This window comes from Miniopterus schreibersii (assembly GCF_964146895.1).
Source record: "Miniopterus schreibersii genome assembly, chromosome: 1".
Classification (NCBI taxonomy): Eukaryota; Metazoa; Chordata; class Mammalia; order Chiroptera; family Miniopteridae; genus Miniopterus; species Miniopterus schreibersii.
In genome coordinates, this window is record NC_138101.1 from 133,784,937 (window position 1) to 133,808,845 (window position 23,909).

The 23,909-nt window shown below is 52.7% G+C and overlaps 1 protein-coding gene and 1 long non-coding RNA gene across 2 annotated transcripts; one reads left to right on the top strand and one right to left on the bottom strand.

The window, feature by feature from the left end:
• LOC308557681 (myosin-7) lies at window positions 1–23,187 on the top strand. The gene is made up of 40 exons (XM_081138378.1): window positions 1–47; window positions 1,399–1,452; window positions 2,097–2,305; window positions 2,585–2,728; window positions 3,005–3,161; window positions 3,351–3,378; window positions 3,981–4,089; window positions 4,171–4,263; window positions 4,364–4,427; window positions 4,818–4,916; window positions 5,163–5,266; window positions 5,885–6,023; window positions 6,123–6,241; window positions 6,355–6,504; window positions 6,784–6,954; window positions 7,889–8,198; window positions 8,479–8,546; window positions 8,922–9,009; window positions 9,646–9,763; window positions 9,873–9,996; window positions 10,280–10,416; window positions 10,660–10,915; window positions 11,535–11,777; window positions 11,965–12,141; window positions 12,923–13,068; window positions 15,013–15,103; window positions 15,813–16,202; window positions 16,674–16,800; window positions 16,936–17,054; window positions 17,719–17,915; window positions 18,477–18,660; window positions 18,831–18,996; window positions 19,136–19,260; window positions 19,806–20,114; window positions 20,363–20,566; window positions 20,688–20,813; window positions 20,924–21,199; window positions 22,107–22,202; window positions 22,324–22,458; window positions 23,051–23,187. Exons 3-40 carry the CDS (start codon window positions 2,105–2,107, stop codon window positions 23,066–23,068), a joined length of 5,808 nt encoding a protein of 1,935 aa, XP_080994504.1. The 5' UTR covers window positions 1–47; window positions 1,399–1,452; window positions 2,097–2,104; the 3' UTR covers window positions 23,069–23,187.
• Window positions 5,520–13,060, bottom strand: LOC308557689. Its single transcript, XR_013998879.1, has 5 exons — window positions 12,895–13,060; window positions 9,537–9,815; window positions 6,744–6,861; window positions 6,348–6,520; window positions 5,520–6,070 (listed from the first exon to the last, which is right to left on the bottom strand). It is a non-coding gene; the product is annotated as an uncharacterized lncRNA (long non-coding RNA).
• Window positions 23,188–23,909: the final 722 nt, after the last annotated feature.

Below are 23,909 nucleotides of genomic sequence, written 5' to 3' on the forward strand. Positions count from 1 at the left end.
GGCTCCACAGCTCTCTCCTGCACTCTGTCTGTCCTTTCTGCGCTCAGGTAGGAGCACAGAGCTGGAAGCCTTCCTGGGGATAAGGGGGGCCCAGGTTTAGGAAAGGGCTCCTCTAGGAACAGCAAGCTGCATGCGGGGCTTCCTGCAGAGTACTGGATCTGGTAACTGAGCACACATGTTCAGGCCCAAACATGCGTGGGGAGGAGTGGGGGGCTCATGTGTTACTGAGGGATGTCTATATCAAAGCATATAAGACCAGAATGCATTAGAGGGGTGTGCATGTGTGTGTGCGTGCATGTGGTGTGCATGTATGGTCTGAACACGTGGTGAGGAAGAGTATGTACCTCACTGTCTAAGATTACAGAAATATCGAGTGGGAGATGTGTTTATGATCATGCCTGAGGACAAGCAGGTCCATCTGGGGCGAGGCACAGGGCAAGAGGATGGCAGAGAATGATTTCTTAGGAAGTGGGTATGCTGAAAAGCTAGTTCTGTGAGGTCTGCGATGGGTAACTACCCACGTCCATGCACATGGAGGTGCTTGTGTGTGCATCCAGGAGTCGAGACTGCTACAGTTTGTGTATACCCTGCAACAGGTGTTCCCAGACACATGGTGTGGCTGTTCCAGGTCTCTGTATACTCGACAGTGTACAGCATGTGAGCCTACTTAAGCTGTACACATATTTAAGTGCACAACTGTTGCTGAGGCATAATGGCACACTGGGGGGGCGGCGAGGTATATGCAGGAAGGGAGTGTGTCTGTGAGACATGAACGGTGGGCATGCATGTTTCTCAGAGGACAGTGGAATGCTTTTGGCTGTGTGAAGGGAGTGTTTATAAGAAGATGCCCACACGGTCTCCTCTCTGAGAATGTCCACCAAGACTGACAATCAAGTGGGGACAGGATGGAAGAGAACTGGCTTTAGAGTCATGAGACTAGGGTTCAAGTCCTGACTCCACCACTTATTGTTACGTGTTCTTGGACAAGCAAGCCCTGTAGCCTTGATTTCCTCATATGTAGAATGGGTTGAGGATTGAGTAGGAATATGTACATAAAAAGCTTTGGAGGCTATAAAGCTCTGAACAAATATGAGCATTTGTTGTTCTTCAATAAATCAAGGAAAACAAATTTCACTAGATGGGTACAGGCAAGGGTGGGATCATCTCCCAGGAGGGAGGGTGACTAAGGCTCAGAATTGAGTTGATGTCAGAAAACTAGAATTAGCACTCGGGGATAAAAGGAATAGTGCTTGGAAAGCAAGAGAGAGGACAGAACCAGAGAAGCTGACTACCACTTCCCACCTATTTTCAGCCCTAGGGGAGGGGTAGATAGGTGCTGAAGAGCAGAGCTAGGGAGCAGCAGGGAGGTGGCACTGACCCAGACTTGCCTCTCTCCAGGTTCCCTACGGGCTTGAGACACTTTCCTGTTACAGACATATTTGAGAGGTCAAGGTAAGGAAAGCTGAAGATGGGGTGTGGAGGATCTGGGAGGATATGGCACTCTAGTTTCTGCCTTGCCTTACAGAAAATGTCTTGATGACCAGGAGTTGTCACCTGTGACTAGTGGGGGGGCCAGGGAAAGACAAGGGTCAGAGATGGATATAGTCAATTTCTTGCTCCAAGAAGCCCAGGATGCTCCTCCCTGTTCCAGGGGAGTCCCAGGCTGAACAAAGTTAGCTGTCCCTTCTCGCCCTGGCCAGGTGGCTCAGTTGGCTGGAGCATCATCCTGTATACCAAAAGGTTGTGGGTTTTATTCCCAGTCATGGTGCATACAGAAGGCAACTGATCAATGTTTCTCACATCAATGTTTCTCTCTCTCTCTCTTACTCTCTCTCTCTCAAATCAATAAAAACATATACTTGAGTGAGGACTTAAAAAAAAAAAACTTAGTTTCCCCATCTGCCTGACAGATTTGCTAGGCATTCTCAGGTTGAAGGACAAGCTCAAGGAACAAGGGACTTGCCAGTGACCCCTCCTGACTCCTGAGCATGGTGCTAGCTCTGGGGTTCCCACTGTAGAGGAGAGTTCAGGGAGAAGAGTGGAGGGGAGGACAGGTGGGTGGGAGGGCAGCCAGCTCCTTCTCTTGCCCACTGCAGGCACCGCCATGGGGGATGCAGAGATGGCAATATTTGGGGCCGCTGCCCCCTTCCTGCGCAAGTCAGACAAGGAGCGGCTGGAAGCCCAGACCAGGCCATTTGACCTCAAGAAGGATGTCTTTGTACCTGATGACAAAGAAGAGTTCGTCAAGGCCAAGGTTGTGTCTCGAGAGGGTGGCAAAGTCACTGCCGAGACAGAGAATGGCAAGGTAGGTGGCAGGGCTGGCATAGGAGGTCTCTCTGGGCACCCCCCACACCTTGGGTGGACAGAGAGAGGTGTTGCTAAGACCCACCCCACATAGACCTAAAAGCAATACGATTTTCCTTTCCTTTAGGTAGGGATCCACATCCTCCAAACAGCCCTTCTCGTTCTCAACATCCAATGTATCTTCTCCTTCTTCCTTAAACACCATCATCCTATAACTTGCCCAACTCCTGTCTCTGTTGAGGGAAGGCTGACAGTAGGCTCTGTGTGGGAACTGTTGCAGACGGTGACAGTGAAGGAGGACCAGGTGTTGCAGCAGAACCCGCCCAAGTTTGACAAGCTCGAGGACATGGCCATGCTGACCTTCCTCCACGAGCCCGCCGTGCTCTATAACCTCAAGGAGCGCTATGCGGCCTGGATGATCTATGTGAGTGCTCCATCTGTGACATCCCTCTGAATCTGGTAGCTTCCTGGTCCATACATATGTCCATCCTGGAGACAAGAATCTCTGTTCTTTGTGCCCAGGCAGTATTGCACTCTGTCATAGTCCCTACATCCTTGGTTTAGTTCTAATACCCTGGGGGCTGGCATTACTCAGATTTAATGTATTCATAGACTTTCCCTTCTCCCTTTCCTGCAATCTTTCTCTAACTCTAATGCCATCCCTCCCACTAGCAACTCACTTCTCTTATTCTACCCCTAGACCTATTCAGGCCTCTTCTGTGTCACCATCAACCCCTACAAGTGGCTGCCGGTGTACAACGCTGAGGTGGTGGCCGCCTACCGGGGCAAGAAGAGGAGTGAGGCACCGCCCCACATCTTTTCCATCTCTGACAACGCCTATCAGTACATGCTGACAGGTGACAGACCCCAAGTGAAGGGTTTTCCTGAGCACCCCACTTGAGGAAACGCACATTCCGGCTCTTCTCCAGAGGGGTTTGGCAGCTGGGGCAGGCCTGGAGAAGGGTAGGGGGCAAGGAGATAGGGGGGCACCAAACAAGAGCGTCCTGTGTGGCTCCTGACTTTCCCTCCCCATTTTCTACCCACAGACAGAGAAAACCAGTCCATCCTGATTACGTGAGTGTGGCTCCTACCCTGTTCCCTTCCAGAATCTTTCTGACCGCAGCCCATTCAGGCTCCCCAGCCCCATCAGGGCCCCTAGCTTCACACCAGCTCCTCTTTTCCCTCCACTTTCATGCCAGCTCCTCCTTCTCTGGCCTTTCCCCTTACCTTCTCTTTGCTCTCTCCCTTCCTTCTCTTATTTTTCCTCTCCAATCCCCTGCATCCACTCTTCTCCAGTTCATCATTTATCCCTAAGACCAGTATCACCATGTCTTCTTCAATTCTTCATTTTCTTCCATCTTTCCCTTCCACGTTCTTCCAGCCCCACCCATTCTTACTCCAAACAGCCCAGGCCCGTCTCTTCTGATTGACTTTGCCCAGCTAAGACCAGGTTCCACAGGCCAAACCCAGCACCGTCTTGTGCCATCCTTCCTGGTCACTACCCCTGACCCTGGGCATGTCAGAATACAGCTATGTGTTTGGGATGCTTAGCACCTGTCAGCTGCCTTCGTCAGGGTTCCCACTGTCAAGGACCAGGCACTCTCTCCTGACTTGAAGCTTGTTAGCCTCAAGCAGTGTTTGTGCACTGCCTAATGAGCCCCTGAATGTCCTGACAGAGGAGAATCCGGGGCCGGGAAGACAGTTAACACCAAGAGGGTCATTCAGTACTTTGCTGTTATTGCTGCCATTGGAGATCGCAGTAAGAAGGACCAGAACACAGGCAAGGTAGGTCTGTTGTCCCCCAAGGGCCCACACTACAAAAAGGGGAGAGAACCCTCTCACTTGCCACCCTCCTGACCTCTGCAGGGCACCCTGGAGGACCAGATCATTCAGGCCAACCCTGCCCTAGAGGCTTTCGGCAATGCCAAGACGGTCCGGAATGACAATTCCTCCCGCTTTGTGAGTCCCTGACCCTGGACTTGGGATTTGGGCTGGTCGAGGGATGGCATCAAATATGAGCTTTCCCTCAACTCTTCACTACTCTCCTCTATCTCTCCAGGGGAAATTCATTCGAATCCATTTTGGGGCGACTGGAAAGTTGGCATCTGCAGACATAGAGACTTGTGAGTGCCATGAATCTGCTAGGGCTCAGCCTGAGCTCACCCTTGTTTTAACCATCTTGATCTCAACCTCTCTCTCTCTGTCTCTCTCCAGGTCTCTGGCCCTCAATCTCTCTCCCTCTTTCTGTATCTGTGTGTCTGTGTATCCATCTCTCTCTGAGACTTCCTCTGGTCTTTCTCCATCTCTGTCTCTGCAGCTCTGCGTGTCTTTCTCTGAGACTATTTCTCTCCTACTGGGTCTCTGTCTCCATCTACAACTCTGTGTGTCTGTGTATGAGTCTCTCTCTTTCCTCTTATCCCTCTCCCTCTGCCTTTTGCTTGCTAGATTTAGCATTCATTTTTGTTTCCTTGTACCTAAATTCCAACCTTTTCTTTCTCCCCTACTGTTCACAGACCTTCTGGAAAAATCCAGAGTTATTTTCCAGCTGAAATCAGAGAGAGATTATCATATTTTCTACCAAATCCTGTCTAATAAAAAGCCTGAGCTGCTGGGTGAGTCAGAGCTACCAACTGAGACCAACTGTCTCCATGGCAACCTGGTCCCTTCTGCTTGGGCTGCTTGTTGGAGCGCACTGGGTTTATGGCACTGCTGAATAGAGTTCTGTGGGATGTGGCGCCACATTAAGTCTTGTCATTTGCTTTTCTGCAGGCCCTGTGCTGTGGCAGGCCCTGTGCTGTGGCAGCCCCAGTGAGAGTCAAGGGTTTGTGCCACATCCTAATCACATCTTCTTCCCCCAGACATGCTGCTGATCACCAACAACCCCTATGATTATGCATTCATCTCCCAAGGAGAGACTACTGTGGCTTCAATTGATGACTCTGAGGAGCTCATGGCCACTGATGTAAGTGTGTAAGGACCCAATCGAGAGATGAAGGTATTGGTGGTGAGGGGCAAATGGGCATTCCACTGGCCCAGGAGTACAGCTGACATTGACTGTCTGTTGTTTGTAGTGGTATGGCCCTCCCAGCATGTTGCTCTGGCCAGGGTGTGCTGAGATATAAGTGTGATGAGACAGAGCTGGCCAGTATTTCGTGTCCAATCAATTCAGAGAGAGCTGAAAGCCATGGGACAGAGAAGCAGACAAGTCAAAAAATAAGGCATCACTAAGGGAAGGGAGGAGGTCATGTGGATTCCATGAGCTGTACAGGCTGTTAGGTAAACAACAGATATGGACAGATATGGAAGGTCCAGGATGGAAGCAAGTGTGGGGCCTAGAAAACGGACAACAGTAGGAAGCATGTGTGGGTAACCCAGAGCACCTCCAGAGAACAGATGTGACCACTGGCCCTGGGGCAGAGGATGTCTGCCCTCCACCCTGCACCTCCCATCTTTGTTTTGGAGTCACCACTGGGTATGGGAATCTCAGAACTCACAGGGTTCTCTCTCCAACTGAAGAGAGATCTCATTTACCTGCCATCCTCCCTTTCCTGTGGTCCACCAACATGGGGCCTTCTTACAGAATGCCTTTGACGTGCTGGGCTTCACTCCAGAGGAGAAGAATTCCATTTACAAGCTGACTGGTGCCATCATGCACTTTGGAAACATGAAGTTCAAACAGAAGCAGCGAGAGGAGCAGGCTGAGCCTGACGGCACCGAAGGTGGGAGTCTGGGGTGCTGAGGGCAGTTGTGTCACTGAAGGTTGCATCTGCAGAGGAGTCATCTCTTTATCAACTTTGCTACCTACCCTTTCCTTCCAGAGGCTGATAAGTCTGCTTATCTCATGGGGTTGAACTCAGCCGACTTGCTCAAGGGGCTGTGCCACCCTCGGGTGAAAGTGGGCAATGAGTATGTCACCAAGGGGCAGAATGTCCAGCAGGTGGGTCATCTTCAGAAGATAAATGGTGGCAGGGGCTTGCATGGTGTAGTGGGAGCTTTGGAATTCACTCTTCCTAACAAGTCTCCTCACCTGGATCTCTCCCTACCTTCTAGGTGTCATATGCCATCGGGGCACTGGCCAAGTCAGTGTATGAGAAGATGTTCAACTGGATGGTGACGCGGATCAACGCCACCCTGGAGACCAAGCAGCAGCGCCAGTACTTCATTGGAGTCCTGGACATTGCTGGCTTTGAGATCTTCGACGTGAGTCGGGGGAGCCCTGGGAGTAGGGAGAGCAATAACACTCATTGGCACAGGCCACGGGACAACCATAGGCCAGGCGCCAGAGAGGCAAGTAGGGTTCAGCAGTGATGGAGGTAGTCAGATTCCTGTCTTCAAGGGAGTCCTCCCTCCCTGCCTTGACAGGGGATGGGAGGGGACAAGCCACACCTTTAACTGGGCTGGACACAGCCCTGGGCTGAGCCCACTGGCCACTAGCATACCTGCCTACCTGACCGGCCTCTGCCCTCATTCCCCCTGCAGTTCAACAGCTTCGAGCAGCTCTGCATCAACTTCACCAACGAGAAGCTGCAGCAGTTCTTCAACCACCACATGTTCGTGCTGGAGCAGGAGGAGTACAAGAAGGAGGGTATTGAGTGGGAGTTCATCGACTTTGGCATGGACCTGCAGGCCTGCATCGACCTCATTGAGAAGGTGCTGCCTCAGCCCCACCTGAACTGTCCACTCATACCCACATGAATACCGAACCCCATCCCTTCTGGGGAGCAGGATTTAGAGATCCTTTGCTACCTACCCTTTTCTTCCAGAGGCTGATAAGTCTGCCTACCTCATGAGGTTGAACTCAGCCGACCCGCTCAAGGGCTGTGCCACACTTGAGTGAAAGTTTCCAGAGCCCTATGTTGTCCTAGCCATCCAGGACAGGGTGACACCTAGGAGAGCTGAGTTCCCATGGGCCTGAGAGTAGACACACAGAGGACAGACACCTCCAGGATGGTCTCCCCCACCAGTGTGTTTAGCTACTCTGGCTTACCCATCTAAGGAGCAGAAAGTTTGAGGGTGGGGTGGGAAATTATAAGAGTGCCCCTATTTTCTTTTTTAAAATCCTCACCCAAGGATATTTTTTCCATTGTTTTTCAGAGAGGGGGGAAGTGGGTGAGCGGGAAGAGAAATCAATGTGAGAAATCATTGATTGGTTGCCTCCCCTACATGCCCTGACTGGGGCTGAGGATCGAGCCTGCAATCAAGGTACATGTCCTTGACCAGAATCGAACCCAAGACCCTTTAGTCCATGGGCCGACACTCTTACCACTGAGCCAAACTGGCTAGGGCAAGAGTGCCCCTATTTTCAACCTGCACCATCTCAGGGATCTGGGTGATGAGTGATATGTAAAGCACCTAGAGCATCCACATTCCCAGACTTTCACAAAGGTCCCTCTGAAATCAAACAAAGTCTCCCACCTTGGGAAGGCTTGAATAGGTGCCAGTCAACAGATAACTGTACAGAGAGCTGAGCCTGATACCTTAATGCCCAAATGGGGTATCTCTATAAGCAAATAATGACCCTAGAGCAGGCTCTATCTCCATCTGTATGAGGCATGATCAGTGACACTCTCCCCTCCACCCTCAGCCCATGGGCATCATGTCCATCCTGGAGGAGGAGTGCATGTTCCCCAAGGCCACTGACATGACCTTCAAGGCCAAGCTGTATGACAACCACCTGGGCAAGTCCAACAACTTTCAGAAGCCTCGCAATATCAAGGGAAAGCAGGAAGCCCACTTCTCTCTGGTCCACTATGCTGGCACCGTGGACTACAACATCTCGGGCTGGCTGCAGAAGAACAAAGACCCACTCAATGAGACGGTGGTGGGCTTATACCAGAAGTCCTCCCTCAAGCTGCTCAGCAACCTGTTTGCCAACTATGCTGCTGCTGATGCACGTAAGTAGAGACTGGGAACCAGGGGATTAAGGAACAGGGTTTCTGCCCTGGATCTGAAGCAGGACAATTGCTACACCCCACCACTTCCATATCAGGCTGCACTCAAGGTTTACAGGCTCACTGAGGTAGAATTGGGTGGAGAAACTGAGGCACCCACAGTGAAGACCGTCCCCTGGAGTCCAAATGCCTGTGAGGATGTAAGCTAGAGGATATGACTGCACCTGCCCTGGCCTCCCCACACGCCCACCTGTGCTCCCTTTCTTGACTCTTCTTCCCACAGCTGCTGATAAGGGCAAAGGCAAGGCCAAGAAAGGCTCATCCTTTCAGACTGTGTCAGCCGTGCACAGGGTGAGTGCGTGGCCCCTAACCCTGGCCCAGCACGGATCCTTCCTTGCCTTGTTCATCCTGACTCCTCGCACTCCCTGTCTCATTCCATTTGTGATCCTTTCCACACTTTGTCTTCTCATCTCTTCATTTCCATTTTCTTCCCCTTCATTTGCTGACCTCTTTCCTTACTCAGTTCCCATCACCTCTCTTTTCTTTCCCTCCTGCCTCCTATCCTCTCTCTCCTCCCCATGTCTCCCCCTAGCATCCTTCATTCTCTTTAGCTCCTTGCATTCTCTCCCTCTGTCTTTCCTGTTTTTCCTCTCCTTTCCCATTCTTACTTCTCTCTTTTTTTTTTTCTACTTTCTTTACTTTTCCCTCATGTTCTTTGGGCCACAGGAAAATCTGAACAAGCTGATGACCAACTTGCGCTGCACACACCCCCACTTCGTGCGTTGCATCATCCCCAATGAGACCAAGTCTCCAGGTGAGCCCAAGAACTCACTACTGCTGGAGACTCACTGCTCCAAGAACAGGGCCTTCTAAGTCACCTCCTAGTTTCCTGCTACAGCACTTTTCAAATCACATTCTTTTCCTTTCCCTTGTGAGGTCCTCCACCCCAGTGCTGCCTTACCTTTGGAATGTGTAACTCAGGGTAATGTGTAAGGCTCTTTGATGGACATTACCTCATGAGTGCCTTACAACCCCCAATGAGACATGAGAATCGTTTATCCTTTTTTGACTGATAAGGAGATGGAGGCTCATGGGCCTGGGTTTAAGGTTTAGCTCTGTTCTGATCAACTTAGTGACTTTGGTCAAGCCCCTTAACCTCTCTGGGCTTGACCTCTCTGAGCTTAACCCCTCTTGTCTTAGTTTCTTCTCTAGAAAATGGGACATATCTGCCCTGGCTATGCTATGATAATAGGCATAAACCAAATAAAAATGTGAAAGCCCTTGGTTACTCTTAAAAGTTAGAAAAAAATGAAAAGTAATTAAGGATTATTATTAACTGACCTGCTAAGGTTAAAGGCTTACAAGTGGCAGAGCCAGGATCAGAACTCAGGACATTGGGTCTTAGTCCAGTGCTCTCCCCACACCTTCTCTCTCCTCCCCACTGCTGCAGGGGTGATAGACAACCCCCTGGTCATGCACCAGCTGCGCTGCAACGGCGTGCTGGAGGGCATCCGCATCTGCAGGAAGGGCTTCCCCAACCGCATCCTCTACGGGGACTTCAGGCAGAGGTGAGTACAGGTGGACTTCATGGGGAATGGAGTCTGCAGGTGGTCCCAAATTCTGTGGGCAGAGCAGACCAGTGCAGAACATGGGTGACTCTGGGCGCCTCCTTCCCAGGTATCGCATCCTCAACCCAGCAGCCATCCCTGAAGGGCAGTTCATTGACAGCAGAAAAGGGGCAGAGAAGCTGCTGGGCTCCCTGGACATTGACCACAACCAATACAAGTTTGGCCACACCAAGGTGAGTCTAGAGGTCCATGGGGTAGAATTGCAGGACATGCAGTCATGCTGAGTGGAGTAGCTGGGAGTTTGGAAGGCAGACCGCTGATTCTTGGCTTCCTGCATCAACCCAAAGACTGGAAGCCTGGCTTCCTTCCTGTCTTATCTTTCACATTTCACTCCCAGGTCTAGAATGAGCAGGTGACGGGTCCTCTGGGAGCTCAGCCAGGGTCTCCCACCTTTTCTCCACCCTTGATAGCCTTCTCTGAGGCTGCAGCCCCCTTGGCTCTCCCCCTTGTCTGCAGGTATTCTTCAAGGCAGGGCTGCTGGGGCTACTGGAGGAGATGCGAGATGAGAAGCTGAGCCGCATCATCACCCGCATCCAGGCCCAGTCTCGTGGTGTGCTCTCCAGAATGGAGTTCAAGAAGCTTCTGGAACGCAGGTGAGAGATCTCAAAAGGAGGGTGCCAGCCTGAGGCCAAGGCTGGTTCATGGGCAGTGTCAGGAGAAAGAGCTCACTGGATCTTCAAACAATAAGACCAGCAGGAGTGTCTCATAGGGACAGAGGGTGGGCCTCATGGTCAGAGAACAGGATGGATGAAGGAAAGGGCCTAGGTAGTTAGGGCCTCAGAACAGGAAGGAAGGAGGAGAGATCTCTCACCAACTCTTTCGCTGGGCCCCTGCAGAGACTCCCTGCTGATAATCCAGTGGAACATTCGGGCCTTCATGGGGGTCAAGAACTGGCCCTGGATGAAACTGTACTTTAAGATCAAGCCTCTGCTGAAGAGTGCAGAGACAGAAAAGGAGATGGCCACCATGAAGGAGGAGTTTGGGCGCCTCAAAGAGGCGCTGGAGAAGTCCGAGGCTCGCCGCAAGGAGCTGGAGGAGAAGATGGTGTCCCTGCTGCAGGAGAAGAATGACCTGCAGCTCCAAGTGCAGGCGGTGAGGCTCTGGGTCCCTTTGGGCTCTTCCACCCTGCACCTCCCCACCCAGGGGCTAACCATTTTGTCCCCTCACAGGCAAAGGATTCTGGAATCAACATTTTCAAAGGCCTCCAAAGAGGTCCCTTGAGAGGAGGAAAGGGAAAGGGGGAAAGAACTAACGTTTAAAATACAGGCTTTCCACCTAGGTTCATCCTGGATCCACAGCTCAATAATTTTGTGACCTTGGGCTAACTATGCATTACCTCTGAATCTCAATGTCCTCATCCCTAAACAGGGAATAAAGCTTCCCATCTCATTGCTATATATATATATATATATATATATATATATATATATATATATATATATATATATATGTAGTTTTCTCCCTTCAGTGGTGGAGATCAGAGGAAGAGGCCAGATAAAGAGACTTCCGGTTCCCTTCCCTTTGTTCCCATCCCCCAAAGCTCCCATCACATTGCCCTAAAATTCTTCCCCCCATCCTTCTGAGATTTTTTGCAGCGGGAGGATGTCCTGGAGCTCCCCTCCTATAGCCAGGGCTTAGCCTCTCCCACTTCCACTTACTACAGCAAAGACCCCACCCACTGAACAGCCTCCCCTCTGTGCCTCACCCTCAGGAACAAGACAACTTGGCCGATGCAGAAGAGCGTTGTGACCAGCTGATCAAGAACAAGATCCAACTGGAGGCCAAGGTGAAAGAGATAAATGAGAGGCTAGAGGATGAGGAGGAGATGAACGCCGAGCTCACTGCCAAGAAGCGCAAACTGGAAGACGAGTGCTCTGAGCTCAAAAGGGACATTGATGACCTGGAGCTGACCCTGGCCAAGGTGGAGAAAGAGAAGCATGCAACAGAGAACAAGGTGAGGGCACCTCCCTCTGGTTCCCGCCCAGGTCTCCAAAGGATTCAAAGACCACACTGACCTTAACCAACACTAGGCCACTCAGGGAATCCTGATAGCAGCATGGTCCTTGGCATTGGAGATGGCAATAGATGTCTCCAGGCTGGTGACCTTTGACCCTAAAAGGGATGGGGTTCTTGGTTGACAGGTGAAGAACCTCACAGAGGAGATGGCTGGACTGGACGAGATCATCGCCAAGCTGACTAAGGAGAAGAAAGCTCTGCAAGAGGCCCACCAGCAGGCCCTGGATGACCTTCAGGCTGAGGAGGACAAGGTTAACACACTGACCAAGGCCAAGGTCAAGCTGGAGCAGCAGGTGGATGATGTGAGTAGATTGTCATAAGGCCTAGACATACCATGTCCATCTGTGTGTGTGGTGGGGGGAGAGGTATTGGAGAGTGCTTCCTTTCCTGATACATTTCTAGAAGGGAGCTAGGAATAGAAAAGGGGAAGGATGATCAAATGTGAGTTATGTAGATCATCTCACTGACACAATCAACAGTAGAGATGGGCTTCCTTATTCCAATTTAGGTTCAAGACTATAAATCTCTTCAACCACAGGATCCAAAGGATTATCTCATAAGAACATGCTACATTTCTCTGGGAATTTTGTGAGGCTCCTCAAAGAGGACCTTTGGATTTCTAATATTTCAGACAGGATCTGGTCCTCAGTGATCACTGTTTCCACAGATAGTTCTTTGTGCACATCTTGAGTCACTTATCACTCTGTCTTATCATTGTTGAAGCATCTCTCTTAGCCATAAGACTGAGCTGCCTTTAGGTGGAAACTTGGTTTTAGTCAGTTTTGTTTCTGCAGTGCTTAGCATGGCTCCTGAAACCCAGTAGGTGCTTATAGTATGCAGAATGAATGAATGTAGATTTGGGGTTTCATCCCACAGTCATTCATTCAATCATGTATCAGTTACTGAGCATCCTTACATGCTAGGCATTCTCACAGCCCTTGGTAACATTTGGCCCACTCTGGGGAAGCTTTCCAAAGCCCTGGACATCTCTTGGGATCCCCCAACCCGGGAGTGACTGAGTTTTCAAATAACCAAGTCAGGATACTTGTCCTCACGTGGCACACTGGTCCTTCTCTCCAATAGCTGGAGGGGTCTCTGGAACAGGAGAAGAAGGTGCGCATGGACTTGGAGCGAGCAAAGCGGAAGCTGGAGGGTGACCTGAAGCTGACCCAGGAGAGCATCATGGATCTGGAGAACGCCAAGCAGCAGCTGGATGAGCGGCTGAAAAAGTAGCGTGTTTCCCTCCCTGTTGCCTTTTTTTCTCCCCAACCCAGCACCCTGTTCTGTGGATGGCAGCCTAAGCTGACCCAAGACATCCATCCTCAGAGGCAACAGCCTCATACAGCTTCAATAAGTGGGTGCAAAATTGTGGTCAAGGCTTCCAGGAAGAGTGCTTTCCACCCCCAGACATGCACATCAGAACCCGGCAGTCCTCCCTGGCAAAGAGTCTAACTTGAATCCCTTAAGCTCTTTTTTTCTATTGGGCATTTAAAAGGGATGGAAAATAACAGCTCGCACCCTTTGTACACAAGTCTTTTAGGGGACCAGCTGTTAACACAGAGGAAGTCTCCACACCAAAAGCCTCTCAAGAAAGTTTGTTTAGCCCTAGCCAGTTTGGCTTAGTGGTTAGAGCATCAGCCCACGGACTGAAGGGTCCCAGGTTCAATTCTGGCCAAGGGTATGTACCTTGGTTGCAGGCTGGATCCCCGGCCCCAGTCGTGGTATGTACAGGAGGCAGTCAATCATGTGTCTCTCACATCGATGTTTCTTTCTCTCTCCCTTCCACTCTCTCTGAAAAGCAATGGAAAAAATACCCTCAGGTGAGGAAAGGAAGGAAGGAAGGAAGGAAGGAAGGAAGGAAGGAAGGAAGGAAGGAAGGAAGGAAGGAAGGGAGGGAGGGAGGGAGGGAGGGAGGGAGGGAGGGAGGGAGGGAGGGAGGGAGGGAGGGAGGGAGGGAGGAAGGAAGGAAGGAAGGAAGGAAGGAAGGAAGGAAGGAAGGAAGGAAGGCAGGCAGGAAGGGTGGGAGGGTGGGAGGGGGGGAAGGAAGATCATTTAGGTCCTTCACAGAGAGCCACAGAGAAATGGGTCAGGCCATTTCTTTGTTCTCATGAACTCGTGGTTCTAATTCTTTTTATTTATTTATTTATTTATTTATTTATTTATTTATTTAAATATATCTTTATTGATTTCAGAGAGAGGAAAAGAGAGGGAGAGAGAGAGATAGAAACATCAATGATGAGGGAGTCATTGATCGGCTGCCTCCTGCACACTCCCTACTGGGGACTGAGCCCACAACCCAGGCATGTGCCCTGACTGGGAATCGAATCCCGATCACCTGGATCCTAGGTCAATGCTCAACTGCTGAGCCATGCCTGGCCGGGCTCTAATTCTTTTTAAAAATATATATTTTACTGATTTACTTCAGAGAGAGGAAGGGAGAGGGAGAGAGAAACAGAAACATCAATGATGAGAGAGTGTCATTGATCGGCTGCCTCCTGCATACCCCCTGCTGGGAATCGAGTCCTCAATCTAAGCATGTGTCCTAACTGGGAATCGAACTGTGATCTCCTGGATCATAGGTCAATGCTCAATCGCTGAGCCATGCCGGCCAGGCAGTGGTTCTAATTCTTATTGCAAGTCTTTCCAAAATGTATAGTTCCACTTTCCAACTTGAGCCTGTAGAACATATTTGAATAATCAAGGATCTTATGGTGTTTTAGAGTCAGGACTTTGAAAGGCTCTGAGAGAATGAGTGAGTAAATATATGATCCCATTGATCCTCAAACCACCTTTAAAGAATGGTATTTTTAGCCCCAACTTACCAAAGAGGAAACAAAGGGTCAGAAAGTTTAACCAAATTCAAAGAGTGACAGAATTAAAGACCATTGGAGTGAAAAGAGGCCTTTGAAATGTCTAGTCCAACCCCCTCATTTTACAGACCAAAGAGGGGAGTCCCTCAGAGCTCAGGTCCTGTCACTCCACCTGCAGTGCTTTTCCTATCACATTTCTTATTGGACTTCAGTCCTTCAACAGGTGGACCCTCCATCAGCTTGGAAGTTGTTTTTCTAATGAAATCCTGATGTTCATTTGTTTTATTACCATTTTCAGCCACAGGTGGACCCTCCTGGAGCCCAAATGGCCTCCCTTGCCTTAGCCTCCCTCTTTCTCCACAGGAAGGACTTTGAGCTGAATGCCCTGAATGCAAGGATTGAGGATGAGCAGGCCCTGGGTGGTCAGCTACAGAAGAAGCTCAAAGAGCTTCAGGTAAAGTCTGGGATGCCCAGGTGGGCACTGGACTCCCTGGGCTGGTTCTGTTTCCCAACCCCCTCCTCCAGGCTGTCTTCTCCCCAGCATCACAGACGTTTGCTATGGGTCCAAGAAAGGGGACACTGAGCTATCATAGTTCCCCCATGGAATACTTCCATGAGGGGCTGGGTGATCCAAGGACAATGTAGGAAGAGACCTTGAAAAGGTCACAGATCAGGAGGCCAGAAATCTTGGCTTCCTATTCCAAGCCAGATCTCTGGGTCTCAATGTCCTCCCCTCTTACCTGGTAGCTTTTAAGGTCTCTGCAGCCCTGAAGATCCGTGACTTCAGTTTTTAATTCTAGAGCAGACAGTTAGGTCTTCAGTTGTCTGGTCAACAAACATGGCTCTCTCATTCTAACTTTTATGATTTCCCCACTAGACTGCTTTAACACAGTTTAAACAGAGGTCCCTAGAACACAGGTCTCTTTGTCCCTCTTCAAGAGCAAGCTTCAACCACTTTCCTTGCAGTATAGAGAATGTATAATGTTCTGGCATAAAGGAAGGCTAACTCTGCTGCCTAAACCATCTCCCCCAAATTCTTTTCTTTCCATACCTCCACTGGTAGAACAAAACTGAATTGCTGTTCCAGACAGGCCAGGAGTCTTCTAGAACTGGAGTAAGGGACTCCCAGGCTATGGATCTGAGCTCTTTGTGTCCTGGCCCAGGCACGCATCGAGGAGCTGGAGGAGGAGCTGGAGGCTGAGCGCACTGCCCGAGCCAAGGTGGAGAAGCTGCGCTCAGACCTGTCCCGGGAGCTGGAGGAGATCAGCGAGCGGCTGGAAGAGGCTGGCGGGGCCACGTCTGTGCAGATTGAGATGAACAAGAAGCGTGAGGCTGAGTTCCAGAAGATGAGGCGGGACCTGGAGGAGGCCACTCTGCAGCACGAGGCCACAGCAGCGGCCCTGCGCAAGAAGCATGCTGACAGTGTGGCCGAGCTGGGCGAGCAGATTGACAACCTGCAGCGTGTGAAGCAGAAGCTGGAGAAGGAGAAGAGTGAGTTCAAGCTGGAGCTGGACGATGTCACCTCCAACATGGAGCAGATCATCAAGGCCAAGGTGGGCCTGTGCTTAGCCTCTCTCCTCCAATTCCCTCCACCCACCTCCACGTTCTTCCCATGTCACCTCTCTTCTTTGATGGCTCAGTTTCCCACTTTCCTTCTTCTCTCCAGTCCTCTGATATTCTCCTTCCTTCTATGCCTTCCCTCTTCCTTCTCCTTTTCTTTTTTTAAAAAGATTTTTTAAATTGATTTTTAGAAGGGAAGGGAGAGGGGGAGAGAGAAAGAAACATCAATGATGAGAGAGAAACATTGATCAGCTGCCTCCTGCACATCCCCTACTGGGGATGGAGCCCGAAACCAAGGCATGTGCCCTGACCAGGAATCGAACCAGCAACCTTTCAGTGCACAGAAGAGGCCCAAGCAACTGAGCCACACTGGCCAAGGCGCCTCTTCCTTCTCTTTAATTGCTTCCATGACACCCCTTTCGATGCCCCCTACAACCATCGTATGACTCTCCCTCCTCTCTCAGGCTAACCTGGAGAAAATGTGCCGGACCTTGGAAGACCAGATGAATGAGCACCGGAGCAGAGCTGAGGAGACCCAGCGTTCTGTCAATGACCTCACCAGCCAGCGGGCCAAGCTGCAGACTGAGAATGGTGAGCGCCACCCCAGCCCTAGGTAGACACACACACATACCTCTCCAGAGAATGGAGCCTGAGGGTTAGGAGAGGAGTTGGGGGAGAGAGGAGTGCCTGGCCTCAGGAGCTGAGTGTGCCTTGGTGCCTTTCCAGGTGAGCTGTCCCGCCAGCTGGATGAGAAGGAGGCGCTGATCTCCCAGCTGACCCGAGGCAAGCTCACCTACACCCAGCAGCTGGAGGACCTCAAGCGGCAGCTGGAGGAGGAGGTTAAGGTGAGGCTTAGACTCAGGCCACTTGGCCCCCTGCCAGGACATAGCACTGCATCCACATCATTTCTTTTCCCCAGATTGGGACTTGCTGTCCATCGTTATCCTCCCAGAATTCCAAAAGGAGCAATAGCCTAGACCCCACCACATGCCTCTTACATTTAATCCCCAGGCTTTCTGCTGCCATTCCTGGACCCTACATGGGCTAAGGGTGCCTACGGGCCCTGGGTTAGCGGGGCAATCCGAAACTGGAGAGAGAAACTCACTAGAGCCTATTTCTAGCATTTTGCTGAGCTCCTGAAAAAGGGGAAAGAGTATGACTTTAAAAACAGGCCAGGACGCAAGTTCTAACCTGCCTCTTAGGGTTGGGTGATCTTGGGGAAATCACGACCGTGTCTAAGCCGCTGTCTTCTCCCCTCAGAATGGGGGTTGGGGTGATAATGCCTGCTGCCTCGAGGAGCACGGGGCTGATGGGCACGAAGCTTTTTGTAGAGTGCAGTGCTGCACGGGCGTACTTTCTTATTCGTTCTCAGTAAACTGTTCTGGGTCCAGTGGGGATTTAGAGAGAGGTAAGCCATGGGAGGCTGTTGAAAAGACGGTGAAGAGGTGGGCAAGGGCGGGTGTTGCTTATGGAGAAAGCTGAGCCCACCTCCTGGCGCCCACCTCCCAGGCGAAGAACGCCCTGGCCCACGCACTGCAGTCGGCCCGGCACGACTGCGACCTGCTCCGCGAGCAGTACGAGGAGGAGACGGAGGCCAAGGCGGAGCTGCAGCGAGTCCTGTCCAAGGCCAACTCGGAGGTGGCCCAGTGGAGGACCAAGTATGAGACGGACGCCATCCAGCGGACCGAGGAGCTCGAGGAGGCCAAGTGAGTCCCAGGCAGCCCGCCCCTGGCTGGGGACCCTATGCAGGCAGGACGTAGTGCCGCTCCAACCTCAGCAGGTTGGGCATGGGGACGGATGCTTGGCTTGGTTTTGACAACACAGGAGGACCCTGCCCTGGCCCCACCTCCTTCTCCTCTCAGGGAAGCTTTTTGCTCGCGTTATGTTTCTCATCCGAATATAAGACGAACAAAAGGTTTGTCTGAGGGCAGAGTGCTCCCACCTGGGGCAGGGTGCTGTGGAGGGGGAGATGGGGTGGCCTGCAGAAGCTCATGTCCCCTCCAGGTCTGCAGCGTAAAGGCTGGCCCAGGATTAGGGGGATGCCACCCAGAAGGCCCTCTTGGGTGCTGTGGGTCTTCACATCCTGCCACCAAGACTCTGCCTGCCCGTTCTCGCCCCCTGGGGCCCATCCTCAGGCTTCTCCCACCCGCTTCTGAGTTTTCAAGGATTGTTTTCCACAAGACTCATGTCATTTCCTCTTGTCAAATCCACACCCTCCACCCTCCCCACCCTCTCCCACCCCCCACCACTCCCACCTCTCCGGGCAGGAAGAAGCTGGCCCAGCGGCTGCAGGAGGCTGAGGAGGCCGTGGAGGCCGTCAACGCCAAGTGCTCATCCCTGGAGAAGACCAAGCACCGGCTGCAGAACGAGATCGAGGACCTGATGGTGGACGTGGAGCGCTCCAACGCGGCTGCCGCAGCCCTGGACAAGAAGCAGAGGAACTTCGACAAGGTGGGCCTGGTGGGGGCCTCAGTCAGGGGCAGAGCAGGGGTGCTGGCATCAGTATGAGGCCAAGGACATCCTCCTGGGAGCAGGGAGGAGCTGAGTCCAGGCAAGGGACCTGGGCAGCCCCAGGAGGTGGGGCCGGGGACTGCGCAGTGAACCCAACTCTGTCCCCATAGATCCTGGCTGAATGGAAGCAGAAGTACGAGGAGTCGCAGTCGGAGCTGGAGTCCTCACAGAAGGAGTCGCGCTCTCTCAGCACCGAGCTCTTCAAGCTCAAGAACGCCTATGAGGAGTCCCTGGAGCACCTGGAGACCTTCAAGAGGGAAAACAAGAACCTCCAGGGTGCGCTGGGGCTGGAAACCACCGGGGAGGGGTGGGAAGAATGCCCACTCCTGGCACCACACAGGGCCTCCAAGAGGCACACGCCTTCCCCCAGTGGACCAGGGCAGCCCCCAACTGAGTTGTTCGGCCCCTCCCACAGAGGAGATCTCGGACCTGACTGAGCAGTTGGGTTCCAGTGGAAAGAGTATCCATGAGCTGGAGAAGATCCGCAAGCAGCTGGAGGCTGAGAAGCTGGAGTTGCAGTCGGCCCTGGAGGAGGCGGAGGTGTGGGGGGGTAATGTGGGGGTGGGGGGAGCTCTAGGCTGTGGTCCCTGTTCTCATCTCCCTTTTGTCTGATTTGTTCACTGGTCCATCCTTAGAGCCTAAAACAGTGCCTGGCACATAGTAGGCACTCAACAAATATTGTGGAATGAATGAAAAGGTCACTCAGTTCCCTTCACACAAACACTTTACCTATGACATCTTAGGAAAGATTTTCTGTTTTCACTCTCCTCCCCTTTCCACCTCTGCCTCCCTCTTTGGGGGTTTTACACTCTGTGCCTGATTGCTTGTTTCCTTGGCAACATCTTTCTCTTCATTTTCCTTTGTCTTCTTTGCTGGCTCTCCTCTGCGGGGCCTGAGTCACCTTCAGTTAGGCCTATTTCATTTTTCTTTTAAATTCTCTTTTCTTCTTCCTCCTTCTGCTTCTTTGACTGACCCACTTACACCACTCTTGAATTCACTTTGTATCTGTGATTCATGGACAGACCCCTGCCCCGGCCATGCCCTGACTGTCTGCCTTGGACCCTCTCTCCCCGCCCCCCTCCCAGGCCTCCCTGGAGCACGAGGAAGGCAAGATCCTCCGGGCCCAGCTGGAGTTCAATCAGATCAAGGCCGAGATCGAGCGGAAGCTGGCTGAGAAGGACGAGGAGATGGAGCAGGCCAAGCGCAACCACCTGCGGGTGGTGGACTCGTTGCAGACCTCCCTGGACGCAGAGACGCGCAGCCGCAACGAGGCCCTGCGTGTGAAGAAGAAGATGGAGGGCGACCTCAATGAGATGGAAATCCAGCTCAGCCATGCCAACCGCATAGCTGCTGAGGCCCAGAAACAAGTCAAGAGCCTCCAGAGCTTGCTGAAGGTATGTGGAGACTCTCGGAAGCAGGAAGTCAGCTGCCCAGAGAGGGGATGGCGTCCACGTGGCCAAGTGGCTGGTGGTGTCCCATTACAGCTCCATATACCTCCTGCCCCAGGGCCATTGCAGAGACAACCCACCAGCTCCGCCTGAGCCACCACAGTGGTTCTCCACTGGCACCCAGTTCAGTGTAAGAGCCTTCTGACAGGCCAGAGGCCAGCTCCCTCTCTCATGTCCATCCTCCTGATCCACAGGACACCCAGATCCATCTGGACGACGCAGTCCGGGTCAACGATGACCTGAAGGAGAACATCGCCATCGTGGAGCGGCGCAACAACCTGCTGCAGGCGGAGCTGGAGGAGCTGCGGGCCGTGGTGGAGCAGACGGAGAGGTCTCGGAAGCTGGCGGAGCAGGAGCTGATCGAGACCAGCGAGCGGGTGCAGCTGCTGCACTCCCAGGTGAGCAGCTCCCCTGCGCATTCCTGGAGGGAAGCGTGGGCTGCAGGACCCAGCAGGTGAGGTTTGGGAGCCAGTCATGGATGCTCAGTGCTGTTCATGCTCTGCCCACCCCGGCCCTCAGAACACCAGCCTCATCAACCAGAAGAAGAAGATGGATGCAGACCTGTCTCAGCTTCAGACTGAAGTGGAGGAGGCGGTGCAGGAATGCAGGAACGCTGAGGAGAAGGCCAAGAAGGCCATCACAGACGTGAGTGCCCCCGCCGCCCCCCCCCCGCCTGCACCAGGCCAGGGTCTCCTTCCTGGGTGGTGAGTGTGAGGACTCAGCCAGACCACTTATCACCCACCTCCTGTCCCCAGGCCGCCATGATGGCGGAGGAGCTGAAGAAGGAGCAGGACACCAGCGCCCACCTGGAGCGCATGAAGAAGAACATGGAGCAGACCATCAAGGACCTGCAGCACCGGCTGGACGAGGCCGAGCAGATCGCCCTCAAGGGGGGCAAGAAGCAGCTGCAGAAGCTGGAGGCCCGGGTGCGGGAGCTGGAGAATGAGCTGGAGGCCGAGCAGAAGCGCAACGCGGAGTCGATCAAGGGCATGAGGAAGAGCGAGCGGCGCATCAAGGAGCTCACCTACCAGGTGTGGCTGGTGGCTGCTCTGGGGCCGGGTCCTCTGTACCATGGCCTGAAGCCAGGGTGACCACCAGTGGACAGGAATGAAGTGTTCTCTGTGAGCCTCTTCCAGAGCAAGGCATGGGAGTGCAAGCCCTGGATGCCCGTTTCCACATTGCTCATCCCTGTCCTGCCCTGGGTGTCCCCTGGCTCAGAGGTCAGTCTCTGTGACTCTGGCTAAGAGCTCCTCCTCAGCATTCACCCTCAGCCTGTCCCCTGAGGACACACACAGAGCTCCAGAGAGAGCTCACCCTAAACAGAAAGCAAGTATGTGGCCAAGCTTTGGCCTGGCACCATCACCACTAAAATACACCAAAAAAATATACCAAAGCCATTCAAACAAACTGCAAAACTTTTCAGTTACACAAGGAGGTGTAGACTTTAGCCTTCCATTGTATTTTCTAGAATAAGACTCTCAATTATATTTTGTTTCTGTCCAATCCAGAAAGTCACCATCCCTCTATGCACATATGTCCTTAATCTCTATCAAGTCTATGTCATTTCCTTGCAGCCCAGGAGATCCCATCACACCTGCGGTCCCAGAGTCACCGCCAGCACCTGCTGGGTTCTAGAGCTGTGGGGTTTATCCTTCATAGGGCACCAGAACCCCCAAGGGCCTGCTCCCCGAAACGGTGCACACTAACAATTTTGTGCACACTTTTTAGAGTCCATCAGCTCCCTAGACCCTTTCATGGTACAAACTGTTAAAAATACTTATACTTTTTTGGGAGGGGACGAAAAATTATAAGGAGAACTTACATGTTTTGTGAGGATCAGAAAGTAGAATTGGGTCAGGGTGAAGATGACAAGTGGAGGGAGGGGCCATGCCTCCTATGACTGTGCCATCCTCACTCCTGACCACCCCTGACCCCCAGACGGAGGAGGACAGGAAGAATCTGCTTCGGCTGCAGGACCTGGTGGACAAGCTGCAGCTGAAGGTCAAGGCCTACAAGCGCCAGGCAGAGGAGGCGGTGAGTGACCTTGCTAGAGATTGAGCCTGGAGGAGGGACACAGGAGAGCCAGTGCCCTAGACTGGGAGGCTGACCCCACGCCTCCTCTCACCTCATCCTCCTACCCCCTTGAACCCTGCAGGAGGAGCAGGCCAACACCAACCTGTCCAAGTTCCGCAAGGTGCAGCATGAACTGGATGAGGCAGAGGAGCGGGCGGACATCGCTGAGTCCCAGGTCAACAAGCTGCGGGCCAAGAGCCGTGACATCGGCACCAAGGTGGGTTCTCAACCCCCACCCCCAGGCCTTGTTAGTGGCCCCCATGGCAGCGCACCCCCTCATATCAGTGCCCAGACTCAGCCCCCCACACAAGGGATGCCTCCTCTTCATTCATCCCCCACAGCTGGAGCACAAGGCCCTAGAAGGCAGGGTGATTCAGTCCTCTGTGACTTCTAAGATTCTTCCAGCTCTCACTTTCAGTGATTTTGCAAACCCCAGCCCTAGAGTGGTCAGCAACCCCTAGAACACCTAATTTCCTATATATGCCCAGTTTCCCCCAGCTGCCAGTTTCCACTTTTTTTGTGCCTAGTTTCGGCCTACAAACCTGCAAAGCAAATCTAAAGTCGACATCCCAGAGCACCCTTGTCCTCACCCTCACAGCTCCCCCTGGCTGACCCAGAGTCCTACCCTCCAGAACTGCCCCTCCAACCAATCCCTAGGATACACCCTCCCCCACCAAGGGGGTCCCTGTCAGGCCACACAGCAGTCCCCCACCCCACCAAGTGCCCTGTCTCCCCTTTGTTTTCTGTGCCCAACCCTACCCAACACCCACCTTTCCAGGGCTAAGTTGGACTGTGTTTTCTTTCAAAAGGGCTTGAATGAGGAGTAGCTGTGCCACAGTTCCTTGCTCTGCTCAGCCCTGAGGCACCAACAGAATCCCAGTCTCGGAGCCTATAAAAGCAGCCCTCTTAGAGGAAGCAGAATAAAACAGTTTTCCTCGAAGTGAGATCCTGCCTCTGGACTCTTCTTCACTGCCTGCCAGCCACAAGGATATGAGCACAGGGGTGGGACACAGGAGTGAGGGGAGGAGGGGCAGCTTCACAGGCCAGACCAAAGAAGCCTCCCCAGGGAGCCTGTGAGGGTCTGAGCATCCCCAGTGCAGCAGTGTCTGCACCCCCCTCACTTCCCTCTCAGCAGCTGACACCTCTCCTTCCAGCCCTCTCCCTGGCTCAGAGACACTCAAGGTTAAGGAAATTTAGGGAAGCCCTTAAAACTCACCTAGAGCACGTGAGCCCATCTCCTATGGACATACGTCCCAGCTCTGATCAATGCTACCCCACCACCGCCACTGACAATAGCAGGGCTGGGCCATGGGGAGGGGGTTTCGTGTGTAGGAGTACCCTCTGAGATGTGACCCACTTGAGTAGGTAGGGTAATGACCCCCAAACCCCAGTCAAGGCAGGTCTCTGGGAGAGCACAAGGACTTGCCCCTGTAGCCCACTACCCTTCCAGACACAGCCACCCCTAAAGGCCAGTGCCCCTCTCCCCACCTAGGCAGGAGAACACTACCCGCAGCCCACCTTCACCTCCCCCTCATCTCCCAGGGCCTGGGCCCCTCCATCCAGGGGGCTCCTTTCTTCTCCCTCATTTCTCCCCACTATAACTTCCATTCACAAGTCTCTCCTCAGTGGCCCATTCACAGCAGGCCATCTCAAGGCGAAGCAGGCAGA